The sequence below is a fragment of the Plecotus auritus genome (genome assembly GCF_963455305.1).
Source record: "Plecotus auritus genome assembly, chromosome: 10".
In the NCBI taxonomy this organism is placed as follows: Eukaryota; Metazoa; Chordata; class Mammalia; order Chiroptera; family Vespertilionidae; genus Plecotus; species Plecotus auritus.
In genome coordinates this window covers 18680194-18696917 of record NC_137785.1, presented here as the reverse complement: position 1 = coordinate 18696917, position 16724 = coordinate 18680194, and the positions used below count along the sequence as shown (strand labels likewise).

The following is a 16724-nucleotide window of genomic DNA, read 5'->3' as shown; positions in this document are numbered from 1 at the left end:
TGAGCCAAGCCGGCTAAGGCGATTTTTAAAAAATATATTTTATTGATTTTTTACAGAGAGGAAGGGAGAGGGATAGAGAGTTAGAAACATCGATGAGAGAGAAACATCGATCAGCTGCCTCCTGCACACCCCCCACTGGGGATGTGCTCGCAACCAAGGTACATACCCTTGACCGGAATCGAACCTGAGACCCTTCAGTCCACAGGCTGACGCTCTATCCACTGAGCCAAACCAGTTAGGGCACCATTGATTTCTTTAGAGAGAATGAAAGGAAAGGAGGGAGGGAGGGAGGGAGACACATGCATGTGAGAGACACATCGATTAGTTGCTTCCCAAACTCACCCTGACTGGGGCAGGGGATCAAACCAACAACCCAGTTAATGTGACTGGGAATCGAACCTGTGACTCTTTGATGTGAGGGCCGATGCTTTAACCACTGAGCACACCAGCCAGGGTAAGCCTTGGCATTTTTAATCCGAGACTAGGATATCTCTCTGGTGTTGTGACATGAGATGTTCCTGGTACCCAAGGAATTAATAGCAATGATGGGCTCTTTCTTGGCATTCTTTCATTCAGCCTCCCCACAAGCATCAAGCGCCCCTCCTTTTACAGAGGGGGAGACTGAGGCCCAGAGAGGGAATGCTGTCACTGTCACCTGTCTGGTGTTACACAGTCTGGTGGTGGAGTGGGTTCTTTTGAGCATCATTTTAGGTCAAATGGGAGGAAAATGAGGTTTGAGGGGAGAGGGTGGGGAATGATATGAAATTGTTGAGATGTTTCTGAGCAGTTAGGGGACCATCACACACACACACACACGCAAACACACACACAGGAAAAACTTTTATTGCAGGGAGATTTCTGGTAGCAAAAACTGGGAAACCAGACGATAAGCCCGTGCACAGAGAATGGCTGCATACATTGTGGTGCAGTCAGCCAACAGAGTAGTACACAGGAGAAAGGCAGGACCTCATGTGTCAACAGGGCTGCAGCCGAGAAAAAACATGAAAATGAGAAGATACAGTAGCATGATATGGTTGACTTGTTTCCAAAAGGCAAAACAGTGCTGTGTGCTGTTAGGGACGTGTGGTCTGTAGTCAAGGAGCAGACAGACCGGTGCAGGGGAGTGACACCAAGTTCCTGAGAAGGTTTCTCTGAGGGAAGCCAGGGGGTCGTGACTGGGAAGGTTACACAGAGGGCTTTGTCTAAATTTTATGTCTTGTTTTATTTCTTAAATTAGGTGGTGGGCCTATGAGTCTTTGTTACACTATCATGTACACTGTTTTGCTTGCTTGAAGTATTTCATAAATATTTTAAAAAAGCAACTGTTATGCTCACAGACGAGCATGGCCTTCAGAAGTCACCATTCCTAGGTTTGAATCTCAGCTCTGCCAACGGGCTGGCCGTCTGAGCCTGTTTCTTCTGTAATCTGGGCACAATCCCCCCACCTTGTGAGGCTGTGAGAATTAGTGTGTTTAGCACAGGGCAAGTTCCTCTTCTCTGGCCAGAAGGCTCTCCTTTCCTCCAGCGACCCAGGTGTTCTGTTGGGACACTGGTGTATATAGCAGGTCATTTGTCCCTCTTGCTTTAGTTCCTTCTTGTGATCCCACTCCTAAGGAAGAAGCCTGGAATCAGAGGCTGCAGCCCTAGAAATTCACCTCCTTCCTCATACATTAGTGGCTGAGCTGGTTTCCAGGCCCTCGACTGCCCCCTAGCGGCAGAGAAGCGCAGCTGCGGGATTGCTGGCCCTCTTAGGTTTGGGCATCTGCGCCTTCCATCACCCAGCACCCGTTATCTGGCGCTGTGCATGGGAACCAGATCCTTGGCATTCCGTTCTCATAACTCTGGGAAATGTCTTCAATCTCAGCGGACAAAAGAGGTGATTGGGGCCAGAATGAGGAGTGACGTTGGGCCTCATTTCCCTCACTTCTGAGGGACAGTGCACTTTAGTAGATAGAGCCTGGGGCTGGAGCCGTTACCTGGGTTGATACAGGTTTTGCCACTCCCTAACTATGGAATATCAAATTATCCCATCTGTGACTTACTTCCCTTCAAACTGCAGGTGCTTTTTGGCATTTTCTTCACAGGGTTGCAGCGTTAACGATACATATTTACCAAGTGCCTTGCATGTGATAGGTTCTATTTATTCAGAACAGTTTCCAGCACTGAGCTGGGGTGAGTGTAAGAATCTGATTTGGTATTCTTTGCATATCTTGGTCTTAAACTGGGTAACACTGGGTTGATTGGCTGGCTGGCTGCCAGATGTGCTGCTCTGAGCCACAGCACCATCTCCATGTGGTATCCCTGGAATCCCTCAGGAGCCAGCAGTGCTACAGATGAGGATTGGAAGGTTCAGAGCAGGAGCATTAAGAGTTGCACAGAATTAGGGGTAGAGCTGCCATCCAATCCCAAGTTGTTTGAAATTCAGGCTTGGAACCAGAAAGAAATGGGTATGATCCAAAGTCTCTTGGACTAGGGCCTTGTGCAAACCAGCTCAGCTTTAGTTCTCTCCAGCCAGGTAAGGCTGGTCACATGGGAACAGTAATGGGCCTTTTCCAGGCTTGCCCATTCCTATGGCTTGATGTGCGCCCACTGGGCATCCTTTGATTCTACCACCCACACTAGGGGCCCAATCACAGGCAGAGCTACTGCCCCATTGGCACCAAGAGCCCATCACCATGCAGGACCACTGAAGCTATGCCAGGTGACAGCACTCTGCCTCTGTGCAGGCACATCTAGGCCCATTTCAGATCAGGTCTATAGCCACAATGCAAAAGTGAAGGCTCAGGCAGGACCACCCTGCCCACGCAGGCCAGGAAAGCAAGTGCATACCAGGCACAGAGCTCAACCAGAGCTGGAAGAGCCACAGGGAGCCAGGGTTCTGTTCCTGTCCACTTCCTTCCAAGGAAACATCTCAACCCAGCCCTCCCCTCCCCCAACCGTGTTCCAGCAGGTGACAGAGTGCACTTCAGCACCCAGGCTCCAGCTGGGGTCACTGCTTGAACAGCATCTTCTTTCACCTCATTTTCTGAGAATTGCAAAGGCAGGATATGAGGGAAGTCCAAGCGTTTCTAGGTCTTGGCCAGTCCAGCCCAGGCATCTTGCCCCTTGGGGCAGAACTGGGAAGGCTGGGGTCTAGGCTTTAGCAGCCACAGCCACCCAGGAACAGAACCTTGACTCCCTGTGGCTCTTCCCTGGCTCCTTCCTCATGCCCCCAAATGGAAGAGGAGCAGACAATCAAGAGACCAAGACCAAGATTATGAATGAGGCAATTTATTAACACAGCATTTGTTCTAATGCTTCTTGTTGGCAGCTGCCACCTGTGGGAAAGATGGAAGAGTAAGTTAAGATCAGTCCTGGGGTCCGTGTTCCAGCACTTTGTAATAGTTACCCACAGCCCAGAGGACACCAGGCATCCTGCTTTGTGGTCTCACATGTATTCATTCTCCTTGTCTAATCCTCATAACCCCAGGTACTTCCCCATTTTACAGAAGCGTCAACTGGGACTCAAGAGCGCTGGAGTGGGATTCCAATACTGCAAATGCCATCATACACACTGATGCCTGTGCCAGGCCCTGCTCTGGAAGAGTTTCCCTCTCCTCTTAGGCCACCCAACTCTCAGAGGGCGACACCTTCCATTCCTTTCTGACACTTGACGTTAAGTGACTAAACACTCAAAGGTTCCTAGTAGGTCTGAGTCAATGATACAGAAAGAAGGAAACCAGTATGGGTTTATGCCAGGCCCTGGAGGGCCCCCACTGCTTGTAGATCACGGAATCCTAACCACCACCCCAAGTGGGCAGGAGCAGATTGCTCCACAGACAGGGAGATTGGCTGCAGCCTAAAGAACTGCCCCAGGGTGTCCAGCCAGTCAGTCATCGGGATGGAGACCTGAATTCTGAGCCAGCCCACCTCCCGATCTCAGCAACCACCCCATCTCATGCCCAGTCAGCATGAAGAATAGGGAGACATTGAAGCCAAAATCTGTGCAAGGCTGATGCCCTGCAGGAAAAGCAGCCCAACTGCACCACTGGGTTGGGTTCCCTTTACCTCAGCTCCAGCAAGCCATTCAGAAATGCTTTTTTCCTGCCCACCCCCAGGGAAGGCCTCCTCTGACCCCCTACCAGCCTGGACTGTGCCCTGCAGGGAAATTCTGATCTGACAACACCCAGGCCGGGGGAAACACCCAGGCCTGGGGAAACGCCCAGGCAGTGACAGAGGGACCCAACCCTAGCCCTCACCCAGGCCTCACCTGCCCTGCGATTCTGTCCAGATCTCTCTGTCCCTGAGGTGTCAATTTGCGGCCCCTGGGGGAGAAAAGGGTCATGAATGCCCCCCCCTGGCCCAAGGTTAGCGCAGGTTCTCAACTCCCCTTTCCGGATGTGAGTCAGGCTTCCCCAAAAGGCACCTGGCCACACGACCACATGCTGCCAGCCAACTCCCACTGAGGACCCCAGTGGGCTGCATTTTAACGAGCTTGGGGCAGGAGTGGGAGCCCCCCGGGAGCTGACAGGGTGTCCTTTGTGCAAGCATTAGATCAAAAGCCCTGAAAAATCAATTGGGCAAAGTTAACGAGCAGGCTAATGAAAGTGGACAGTCGCTAAATTACCTTCCTGGAGCCCAGGGTAGTCAGTTAAGAGAGGTCGGAGTGAGGCCCTTAGCTGTTTGCTTTTCTGCAGACTCCCCTGCCCACCAGAGGGTCCGGTACGGACAGTGCAGAGACCTAGCTCAATGGCCCCCGCTAACTTTATTATAGGTGGCTTGACCCCAAGGCTCCTCCATCACCCCCCTTTCCCACCCATCCTGATCCTTTGCTTACCCATCCTGATCCTTTTCCACCATTTTCAGCCCCTCCAGGGCTTGGAGGACTCTGCGGGCCACGCTCTTAGAGCCTCTGCTAAAGTGGCTGGGCATGACACCATTTCTCTGTCGTCCTCCATAGATCTTGGTCATGGAGCCAACCCCAGCGCCTCCCCGAAGGTACAGGTGCCGCGCTGTGGAAGCTGGGTGGGGTGAAAGGGAAACTTAAGGGCCCTTCTCAGGCAGAGAACACTCTTCTCCACAGCTGAGGGAAAGGCCTTGCCACACACACAGTCTGTGTGGCAGCTAACTCACCATTCATAGCCAGGGCAACTGTGCACACACTGAAACCCGGTACCTCCCTCTCCCACCATGGCCAGGTCATGCTGCACTCTGGGCCCAGTCTAGGAGACAGGACACCCAGGCAGTGGAGGGACTGCCAAAGCCACACTGCTAAGGCGTGACCCAAAGGCCTGTAGATAGAGCCTTGCAAGTGTTTAAGCCACAACTGTCCACCTCCATATGCCTGAGGGACAGGAGAGTAGAGAAGGGACCTATTGCCACTTGAGTGCAGCTCTCTGAGCCCTCAGTCCGAGAGTTTGGGGTGGGGGAAAGGGGGTCAGGACTGAGATCCATGCAGTGGATATTCCCAACCTGGCATGAGTATCACCCCCCTCTGTGGACATGGGGATTCCTCTCCCTAGATGGGCTTGGTTAAGTCCCTGGCCAGCCTCCTTGGAAATGCTCACTCCTATTCATGTGGAGCACTTAGTCGTCTGCCAGCTCTTTGTAGTTGCTTTCACGTTCTCCTCCCATGAGATACTAAGATGGCCTAAGGAGCTGGCCTAATGTTGTGGCCCTAGCAAGTCACCTCCCTCATCCAAAAACCAGGAGTAACTGTCCCTCAGACGAGGGTTACTGTGAGGACTCCATGCAAATGTGTCAAGTGCTGTTGTCCTCTACAGAAAGGAAACAGGCTCCAAAGGGTGCTCACTGGCTTCATGCCACAGAGCTCTGGAGGGACAGCTCCTTTTGTTTTGGTTTCCTACCTCAGGGGGCCACTGGAGTTTAAAGGCATTGCAGCTGAGGTGTGCCCAGACTTCAGCCATCACATGGCCTTGCCTGGCTGGGAGCTGAAGGGCAGTGACTTCAGGCCACCCTAGACCCTGGAGACGTACTGCTAAGAAGCAGGTGCTGGGCCATGTCCATGACCCTCCAGTGTTATGAAGTAGGGGTGGGTGAGATGGATCTGTGGGGTGGGTTCCGTCCCCACCAGCTGCTGTTCCCAGAGTACTCTTCCACGCCACTTGTTCCCAGCCCTCCAATTGCCTCACACAGCCATGGGCTTCTGGGGGTCAACAGCACAGCCTGTCTGTGGTCTCACTGTCTGGCCTCTGCTCACTTAAAAACCAATCTCTCCTTGGTCCTTTCTACCTCAACCTTCCCCTCACCCTACCCCTACACTACTGCTCTAACCCTCTTCCAGGCATTAAGCCACCCGCCCCCTGTGGATTAAGAGACTCACTTGATATATGTCAATACCCACAATCTTTCTACTGTGAGTGACATCGCTGGAAAACTCCACCCTTATAGCCAGTGCAAATGCCTAACACCCACCACCATCCCTCCTGTGCCTGTCCCTGGGCAGAGACCTGCTTTCTCACCCAGGCTGGGGAGAGGACCATCTTAGGAAGGGGGCAAGGTGAACATTCCTAAGATGTCCAGAGGATGCACACCTGAAACGAGATGCCCAAACTTGGCCTTGCCAAGCCAGGACCAGCGCTGACTAGTCCCAGCCTGGGGTCCATATGGAAAGGGTGGCCCAGCTCTGAGCTGTCCAGTAGACAGGGTTTGAATTTCAACACCGCTCATCAGCCTGCCTACTTTCCAGGTTTGTGTGGTGGTACTGAAGGGGATGGCTTACTTAAATCTTGAGTAGTGATGGCAGAGTATAAGCTCCCATAAAGCCTATTAGTTTCTTTATGGGGGTGGTGGGTTTACATTTCCTTAACACTGTATAAAATTATCTGGCCTGCTGTCAGATGTTACAGGCCCTCACCGTCACCCCAGTTTGCAATAATTCTTCTAACTTAATAGGAAGGTTAACTTCACAAACTGGAACTTTAGTTGAAATACTGAGCTCTACAAAATATGGACCTTTTTCACTCTTGAGCCCTTGTGGCCCTAGCCCCAACCACACAAACCAGGGGCTGTCACAAATGGCTTCTCCTTTAGTCCCTCCAATGGCCTTCTGCTCCTCTCCTGATCCTTGGGAAACCTTGTCACTCTCTACTGCCAGCTGTGAAGGAGGGACCATGCAGGGCCCCCTACCCATGGAGTCTAATAAGAGTAGAGCAGGTACGTGTCCTGCTAGGCCAGTAGGTAGGACACACACTGCACTGAGCACACGGCAGATCAAAGGAAGCCTTCCCAGATGCATTTTGTCCTTGACCCTTCTCTGCTAAATTTCTAAGGGGAAATTTAGACCTTGATCCACCCCCTGAATTGTTCCTGCAATGTCTCCAAGGCCCCGTTCCGGGATAGGACAGACCAACCTCCCACATATAATAAAAAGCACTCAGGTGTCCCAATTTAGCAGCTGCTCACTGCCAGATGTCTTGTCCAGGGCCACACTGCACCACCTTCTTCAAAGGTGGTCTTCCCTCAACACCATTCCTCCTCTTATAGCAGGTCTCCACTCTCCGGACAGGTTCTTTCTAGCCCTACCTCACCCTCACCCCCCACCACTGCCTGGGGACTCCTTCCTCATACAGCTCTGCCCTTCTTCTAGACCAGTGGTCGGCAAACTCATTAGTTAACAGAGCCAAATATCAACAGTACAACGATTGAAATTTCTTTTGAGAGCCAAATTTTTTAAACTTAAACTTCTTTTAACGCCACTTCTTAAAAATAGACTCGCCCAGGCCGTGGTATTTTGTGGAAGAGCCACACTCAAGGGGCCAAAGAGCCGCAGTTTGCTGACCACTGTTCTAGACCACTCTCAGGAGGGCCCTGCCCACTCCACACTGGCTCCTACACACCTCCAGAACTTACACCCCCCCACAATGCCACAAAATTGAGGGGGCAAAATAGGCCAAGCCCCCATGATCCAGAATAGAGAATATAGCACAGACCCTGCTGTGCCCCCTGGTAAAGTAGCATCTCCATTGACTTCAACTTGTACAGAGAATAAGCTGACCACCAAACTAGGCGGGAGCACTATAGACTTTAGAAGAGTGGTTGGCAAACTTTGTAAAGGTCTAACAGCAAGTATCTTAGGCTTTGTAGGCTGTCACAACTGCAACTCTGCCTCTGCTGTGGATGTACACAGATGGGCTTGGTTATATCCCTGCCAGAAGCCAATTCCAGCATGTCAGCAGGGCTGAATCATCTGAAAATGGCTGAGGGCATTTCCCTAGACCTGAAAGGGATGCAGGGATGATCGCTTGCTGCTAGACAGCTAAGGGCATCTTAATTTACATGTTATTGCCTCCTGCTGGCCAAATACCTGAACAGCCAAGACAGTTTCTCCCAAACCTGATAATCTGACAATGGATAATCTAAATCAGTGGTTCTCGCCGGTTCTCAACCTGTGGGTCGCGACCCCTTTGGTCGCCTAAGACCATCGGAAAACAGATATTTACATTATGATTCATAACAGTAGCAAAATTATAGTTACGAAGTAGCAACAAAAATAATTTTATGGTTGGGGGTCACCACAACATGAGGAACTGTATTAAAGGGTCGCGGCATTAGGAAGGTTGAGAACCACTGATCTAAACCCTGGCCTTTTAAGTGTATATCTACCTTGACTTAGGACAATTTGTGTTAATAAAAAGCAAGGGGTCCTGAGTCAAGGAAGAACTTGGTTTCTTTAGCCAAGCTCCTCTGCCCCCGCCGTTTGCCTTCCAAAATTATGTTTTGTCTCTGAACTTATTTAATTTACACACAGCGCCTTCTCCAGATTCCTGAACCCTTCTGATGCTGGATAAGACCTCCAGCATTATATCCCCAAGAAATATGCACATAATAAACCTCTGTCTAGAACCATCACCCTATGCCAATAGGGCAGCTGGGAAAGTAAGGTAAAAAGAGAGCTTCGGAAACCCTAAGGGGGACCAGGAGGGAAGGCAGAGGACACACTCCAGTATGTGGAAGGGGCATCTTGGGCAGAAACTGGCCACAGCAAAATGAAAATTACACAAGGCCTTTACCCAATTTTCCATTAATCTCTCCCCACCTAAAAAATAAAGTATGGCCGAAACCGGTTTGGCTCAGTGGATGGAGCGTCGGCCTGCGGACTGAAGGGTCCCTGGTTCGATTCCGGTCAAGGGCATGTGCCTTGGTTGCGGGCACATCCCCAGTGGGGGGTGTGCAGGAGGCAGCTGATCGATGTTTCTCTCTCATTGATGTTTCTAACTCTATCCTCTCTTCCTCTCTGTAAAATATCAATAAAATATATTAAAAAAAAAAAAATAAAGTATGAATTCCTGCCAGGGAAGAGATGAATTTCCCCTACCACATGATGACAGGGAGGGGAAAACTGTGGCATCACAAGCTGGCAGACCCTGAACATGTTACTTAACCTCCCTGATATCTACTATCAAATCCAAAGCACCGGTCCTGTTTGGGAAATTTTTAATAGGTTCAGATTAAAATGGGAAAGCTAAGATTCTTTCTCCTAATCTTAGATCCAAAACTGTCCTGACTCTTGGGGCATTGGCAAAGAACATTCAGGACCAGGCAGCTCTACTTCCCAAGATGGGTGTGGTTTTGTCCAGGCCCTATCACTGTTGTTTACCCAGCAAAGTCAAGTCAGCTTCTCTTCACCAACACTTCCCACCTCACAAAGTTGACCTTTTAGCCCTCAGGGGTCAGAGGTTGTGGCCAAGTCACATTAGCACATGTGTTCAGGTTAGGGCCTGAAATACAGTGACATCTGATGCATGAATGCATGACCAATCTACAAAATACATGCTCTGAAGTGCTGGGCAACTCTTCTCAAGGTTATTCTCAAGTTTTATCAATTTCAAAACTCTGCTTTCCACCAATTTCCCATATGGAGGAGGCAAGCTTTGGCCTGGATGGAGCTCCCACTTCAGAGGAGGAAGGTTGGGGCGACAGTTTGGAGAAACTTGAAATGTCAAGAACAGGCGAGAACTAACACTGTGAAGTCAGGGGTTACACTTGCAATCTGTCCAAGCTGCAAGTTACAGGAAGATTAATAAGAGAGGGGGCTTGGCCCTGACGGGTTTGGCTCAGTGGATAGAGCGTTGGCCTGCGGATTGAAGGGTCCCAGGTTCGATTCCGGTCAAGGGCATGTACCTTGGTTGCGGGCACATCCCCAGTGGAGATTGTGCAGGAGGCAGCTGATTGATGCTTCTCATCGATGTTTCTAACTCTCTATCCCTCTCCCTTCCTCTCTATAAAAAAAATCAATAAAATATATTAAAAAAAAAAAAAAAAGAGAGAGGGGGCTTGGCAAATGATCACAGGGTGACCATAAGGTTTTCTTCTGAGTATTTGGGAATCAAGATGTAGAGCAAAGAGCGACCTGGCCAGATCGACAACCACTTAGGAATAACTTGCTAGAGACAGGGAGGCACTGTGATGACCTGAGCAATAAAAAGAAAACAGCTGACTCTTCTTCAATGATTACTCTCCAACAGGCAAGCATATTTTAAAGCAGTTTGACTGTATTAGGCTAATCTGATCCAACAATAATTGGCACTGACACATTATTAACCCCATTTTAGAGATAGAAAACCAAAACACACCGGCAGATGGAGGTAACAAATTAAATGTAGAGGAGGATCTGAACTCAGGGAGTCTGGACCCCCTGGACATAAGGATAAGGCCTGCCTCTAAAACAAACCACCTCTAAGCAAAATATGAACATCCATTTGTCCCTGGGTTTTCCTGGAGGATCAGAGGAAGCCACAGGTCCTCACACAAACCTCTTACAAAGGAAGAAACAGAGCCAGGGTAAGAAGTTGTTGAATGTCACACAAAGCATGCAGTGACAGAGTCAAAGTCTCTTGCAATCTGGGGGAAGAGGGAGGCAAATAAGAGATCACAGAGGGCACGCGAGTATGATCTGTGCCAGGGGTCACCCGTCTCCCCACTACCCAGCTAAATGCCCCAGTTCCTACCAGCTCGTGTGTAGAACCAATTCTCATCGTAGGGAGCAAGCTCTTTGTGCTTGGCCAGCTTGACAGTGTCCACCCATTCAGGGACTTTCAGCTTCCCGGACCTGGGATCAAGACAGCAAGAAAGGCACAATTCACCAGTCTCCACAACCCCCTCATCCCCTCTCAACAGGACTGGACGTTAACAGGAGCTGGACGTGTCCCAGAGTATAAACAAACTGAAACTCAAACACAACCCAGGCCCCATGTAGAAAGGGGGACTCCACACTGAGGCCCTCCAGTAAGTCTCCCCCCTACCAGGAGAGGGCGCTGCGGACCGAGGGGCCAGCAAAGACCACAGCCTCCAGCCACTGTGAACCCCACACTCACTTTTTGAGGAAGGCTGCTAGAGCTCTGACGAACTCCTGCTGGTTCACGTCTTTTACAGTAACTCCGGGCATCTGCGAGAAGGACCACGCACGTGAATACGAACTGGTGAGGACCACCCACAGGGGCTGGGGCCGAGCCCCAACGCGACCTACACCGCCGCCCTCCCCTGACTTCCAAAGGCCCTACTTCAAGTCCGGGAGCGACTGGCGGTCCTAGAGTTCACCGGCGCCCACGACCATAGCCCGACCGCATTTGTGGAGACGCTGTAGGACCCTAGACCCTGGCTCTGGGGTTCCACACTCCCGGCTGCCCCCAGGCCCAGTCTCGGTTCCCGGACCACGCCGAGCCAGCATGTCCGGGCCTGCCGCTCGCACGTGGCTGCGGCTTCAGGGGGCGGGGCGGCGCCGCGCAGACACCTCGGGCTCCGAGACACACGCTTGGGGCTGGGGAATCGGGTCCCGACGCTCCGTGCCCAGCCTGAGTCAGAGAGCCCGTCTTACCGTGCGGCCTCCGCGCTGCCAGCCAGGGGAAAGGGAGCAACGGGGTTTCCCGGACGCACAAATCGGGCGTCAGTTCTCGCGAGGGTTCCGAGAGCTCGCGAGAACGGGGGTTAGAAAAGGCAGCTCCGCCTATCTCAGGGCGAATAGGGCTTCGCTTCCGCCGAGGTGGGCGGGTGTGTAGTGAGGCGGGAAGGCAAAAGAAAAGGCTATGGGGACGGATGGGGAGGCTTGTTTCTTCCCCATTCCTCCTCCAGGAGTGTAATAGAGAGGGGAGAGCGTTCCCGTCTTGAGCTGGGGGTATCTGGTTTCCTTTGCATTGATCAAAACATCAGCGGAGGACACTGATGGCGGAAGTTAATGAAGTTCGGTGGGCAGGGAAAGACCTAGCCACTTCTGGCGTTTTCAAAGGGACGACCCCCCTTCCCCTCCAAAGTGGAAGTGGCTTTACTGGTCGGAAGTGGGGGTAGTAAGGGCGGAACTGTGATGGGGAACCCAGAGGAAGTGCTAAGAAGAAATCTGCCCACTGCCTTTCCTGTTTCGACCACTAGCCCTCCCGAGAGCTAGAGACGGAAGCCCCGCCCTCCTTAGGGCGGAAGTTGCTTCACTAGAGCACAGGCGGACTGAGTGGGAACGAGGCAGTGGAGGCAGGGAAGGGCAGGGACACAGAGGCGGAGGCGGGACCTTGGGAAAAGTTAGTTTAGCTCTGCCTCCTAGCGTCTGAATCGGCTCGCTCAGCCCTTAGCCTTACTTGCTATTTATATTTACCTACTGACCTGTGCAACTTTAGGCTGTCCATTTGCTTGGTCTTCAGTCTCTCCTTTAAAAAAAAAAGGGGTGGGGGAGAATTTAAATGGAAATACCGAGATCCCGATTATTTTTTAAGTGACTGCTTCTGTACATGGTGCATCTCATGAATTCTAGCAACATTGTGTGTGTGTGTGTGTGTGTGTGTGTGTGTGTGTGTGTGTGTCTACCTACTCTGTGCCAGGCACAGGTAAACATTATGTAGTATTAGTACATGTACACTTGTTCAGAAGCGCAAAATCAAAGGTGCCAGCAGGTTCTGTGTCTGGTGAGGGCCCGCTTTCTGGTTTATAGACAACAATCTTTTTTTGCACCCTCATTGCAGAAATTGGGAAAGGAAGATCTCTGGGCCTTTCTTATGAGGGCACTAATCCTCCTATTTGAGGAATCCTCATGACCTAATCACCTCCCAAAGGCACCACCTCCAAATACCATTACATTGCAGATTAGGTTTCAACATATTAATTTTGGGGGGCACACAAACTTTCAGTTTGTAATAGTTTGTAAACTTTATAACAGTTTATAACATGTATTTAAATTAGGGACTTTACTTACATTCATGTAGCATGTTGTCAAAGCCTATTTTGCATTGTTTCTAAAATTTGAGAATAGTTTTAGTATCTCAGATTCTCCCCACCCCTGAATCAACACTTGTGTTCCCATGTGTAACTGTAAATGTATCCACGTAATGGGTAATTATTGTTTTTCTTTTTTTTTACATGCTGACTTTATTTTTAATGTAAATCTTTATTGTCAAGAGTATTACAGATGTCCTTCCTCTTTCCCCCCATTGTTCCCCTCCACCAGTTCCTGCCCCACTCCAGGCTTTCACCACCCTATTGTCTGTGTCCATAGGTAATGCATATCCTATATAATAAAATCCTAATATGCAAATAGACCGAACGGAGGAATGACTGGTCACTATGATGCACACTGACTACCAGGGGGCAGACGCTCAACACAGGAGCTGCCCCCTGGTGGTCAGTGCACTCCCCCTGTGGGAGGACCGCTCAGCCAGAAGCCCGGCTCATGGCTGGCAAGTGCAGCAGTGGTGGCGGGAGCCTCTTTCACCTCCACTGCAGGCAGGCGGTAAGGAGTGAGGAGTCCCGGACTGTAAGGGCCCTGGACTGCGAAAGGGATGTCTGATTGCCGGCTTAGGCCCAATTCTTGGGGGATCATCAGTCTGTTCCATGTTTCCATGCCTCTGATTCTATTATTTATTTATTTATTTAATATATATATATTATATATATTATATATATATATATATATATATATATATATATATATATATTATTGCTTTTTTACAGAGAGGAGGGGAGAGGGATAGAGAGTTAGAAACATCGATCAGCTGCCTCCTGCACACTCCCTCCTGGGGATGTGCCTGCAAACAAGGTACATGCCCTTGACCGGAATTGAACCTGGGACCCTTCAGCCTACAAGCCAAAGCTCTATCCACTGACCCAAACTGGTTAGGGCTCCGATTCTATTTTTTAGATTCAATTGTTGATAGCTATGTATTTAGTGCTATTTTATTGTTCATATTTTTTATCTTTTTTGTTCTTCTTCTTCCTCTTCTTAAAGAATACCCTTCAACATTTCATGTAATACTGGTTTGGTGGTGATGAACTCCTTTAGCTTATTCTTGTCTGTGAAGCTCTTTATCTGACCTTCAATTCTAAATGATAGCTTTGTTGGGTAGAGTAATCTTGGTTGTAGGTTCTTGCTATTGGTCACTTTGAATATTTCTTGCCACTCCCTTCTGGCCTGCATAGTTTCTGTTGAGAAATTAGCTGACAGTCATATGAGCACACCCTGCTTTTCTTTGCAGCTTTTCTTTTGCTGCTTTTAAGATACTCTCATTGTTGTTAATCCTTGGCATTTTAATTATGATGTGTCTTGGTGTGGGCCTCTTTGGTTCCTCTTCGTGTTTCCTGGACTTGTAAGGTAAGTCTATTTCTTTCACCAGGCAGGGGAAGTTTTCTGTCATTATTTTTTCAAAACCACCTGGCAGGAGGTTTTAAATATCTTGTTCTGTCTCTTCTCCTTCTGGCATTCCCATAATGTGAATGTTGGTACGTTTGAAGTTGTCCCAGAGGCTCCTTACACTGTCCTCATATTTTTGGACTATTTTTTCTTTTTGCTCTTCCGACTGAGTTCTTTTTGCTTCCTCATATTTCGTTTCATTGATTTGATTCTCAGAATCCTCTACTCTACTGTTGAATCCCTAGAAATTATTCTTTCATTTCAGTTAGTGTACTGGTATGCTTAATTTCTGAATGGTCCTTTTTTATGTCTTTGAAATTCTCACTAAGATTCTTGCTTACTAAGTCCCTCAAAGCTCTCATTAAGGACCTTGAGCAACCTATTAAGCATTGTTTTGAACTCTGTATCCATTTTGCTTCCATTTTTTTTTTTTTTTTCATTTGTAACATGTTTCTTTGTCTCCTCATTTTGGCTGCTTCCCTGTGTTTGTTTCTATGGGTTAGGTAGATCTGTTATGTCTGCCGAACTTGGTAGAGTGGCCTTGTGTAGTAGGTGTTCTGTAGGGCCCAGTAGCTCAGCTTCCCCAGCCACTCTAGGTGCACCTCTGTGTGGGCTGTGTGCATAGTCTTGTTGTATTTTTGTTGTAATTTTTTGTGTGGTTCTGTGTGCTGTTTGGTCTCATAATTTTGTCTTCTTTTTCTCTAAAAGGCACTGCAAATTGTATAAATGTCAGACCTCACAAAACTATCCACACTGCTCCACTAGGCATTTCTCATAACAATGCATTGCATTTGCTTACATATACCCTTCTTCTAGAGGCATGTCTCATTCTCCTTGAAGCCCTAAAACTTAACAGGGCCTGGTAAGCCCCCATTAAATGTGCACTGAATTGAATCAAATAAAAATAGAAATAAAGTCTTGTTACTAGTATTTTTCTGATTCCCTATAACCCGTAGCTTATTGATTAAAATATTTAACTTCTGTCTTTCCCAAGCTCGACACTCAATGAAAATCCCCCTTTCTCTCCAAAAGCCTGAAAGAGTGGTGTGTACAGATTTCTTTCTGAATCAGCAGGAAGAGGAAAAGGAGAAGATGAATCGCAGTTTGCAGTGGGGTCTCCTGGTGAGGAGTCCAAGTGAAGAACTTAACCACCATGACTCAGTTGTAAATGTGGGGGTCAGCCTTGGTTCCCTCCTCCCCTTTCTCTCTCCTATCCATCCAATCCACTGTAAGTCCCACCTAAAAAGTTCTAAACTTTTTTGTGTTCTGAATTCTTTGGTGTTTCACAAAACCTACTGCCCCTTCTCAGAATTAGAAAAATGCATAAGGTAAAATATATAGGATTTAAAATGAAATCAATTATATTGAAATACAGTCATCACAAGTATTTTGAATTGTGCTAATAGTAATCCATGGGCTTCTTTAGCACATTATTGCTTAAGATCAAGCGAAGGTCTGATGACTACTGTCCTCTCAAAGCCATAGTGAGTGAAAACAGTATTGTAAGAGATCTGCAACAACTGTACAGAACATGGAAACAGCTGTGCATTCCATTGGTAACAAAGCCCAGGTACTGCTGTGCCACTGTGGTCTGTTGCCTGCATTCAAGATAGGAGGAAATACTAGGTTTTTGGTCAGAGGATAGCAAAAATCGAGACTTAATTCCAAGTTCATGGACCCCCTCCCCCCGAATGCTATCCACAGACCCCTTGAGGGGTGGTCTGTGGAATCCAGGTTCCTGTTCTAAAATATTAATCGAACCAGAAAACCTCCTTTGGGTTTCATCACATTTGTAGTAAAATCTAACTCCTTGTTGTGGCCCTGCATGAGCCAGCCCCCTGCTTGCCTCTCCTTCCTCACCTCCCTTGACTTCCTCTCTCCCTAACTCTAATCCAGCCACACCGGTCTCCTTTCTGTTACTGAACCCAGAAAGAAGTCTCTGCCTCAGGGCCTTTGCACATGCTGCTGCGTTGTACCTTCCTTTCCTTTTTGGTCTGCACATGACTGGCTGCTCCTCATCACTCAAGTCTCTATCAAATGCCTCCTCCTCAGGGAGGTCTCCCCAGGCCACCACTCTGATAAGGAGTCTTCCTTTCTCTTGATCTCATTGGTAACCTAT

General features: G+C 48.9%; 1 protein-coding gene across 1 annotated transcript; it reads right to left on the bottom strand.

The window, feature by feature from the left end:
- Nucleotides 1-3254: 3254 nt before the first annotated feature.
- Nucleotides 3255-11900, bottom strand: RPS19 (ribosomal protein S19). The gene is made up of 6 exons (XM_080645534.1): nucleotides 11816-11900; nucleotides 11316-11386; nucleotides 10950-11050; nucleotides 4817-5000; nucleotides 4250-4304; nucleotides 3255-3317 (listed from the first exon to the last, which is right to left on the bottom strand). The coding sequence occupies exons 2-6, from the start codon at nucleotides 11384-11386 to the stop codon at nucleotides 3291-3293; spliced, it is 438 nt and encodes a 145-aa protein (XP_080501660.1). The 5' UTR covers nucleotides 11816-11900; the 3' UTR covers nucleotides 3255-3290.
- Between the last annotated feature and the right edge of the window lie 4824 nt (nucleotides 11901-16724).

What these genes read in the sequence shown, in the direction of transcription:
- RPS19 (XM_080645534.1), bottom strand. Translation starts at nt 11,386, where the DNA reads ATGCCCGGAGTTACTGTAAAAGACGTGAACCAGCAGGAGTTCGTCAGA. An exon ending in TTGGTTCTACACACGAGCTG is followed by an intron (nt 5,001 to 10,949) that starts GTAGGAACTGGG and finishes CACCCCACCCAG; the next exon opens with CTTCCACAGCGCGGCACCTG. An exon ending in TGGACAGAATCGCAGGGCAG is followed by an intron (nt 3,318 to 4,249) that starts GTGAGGCCTGGG and finishes TCTTTCCCACAG; the next exon opens with GTGGCAGCTGCCAACAAGAA.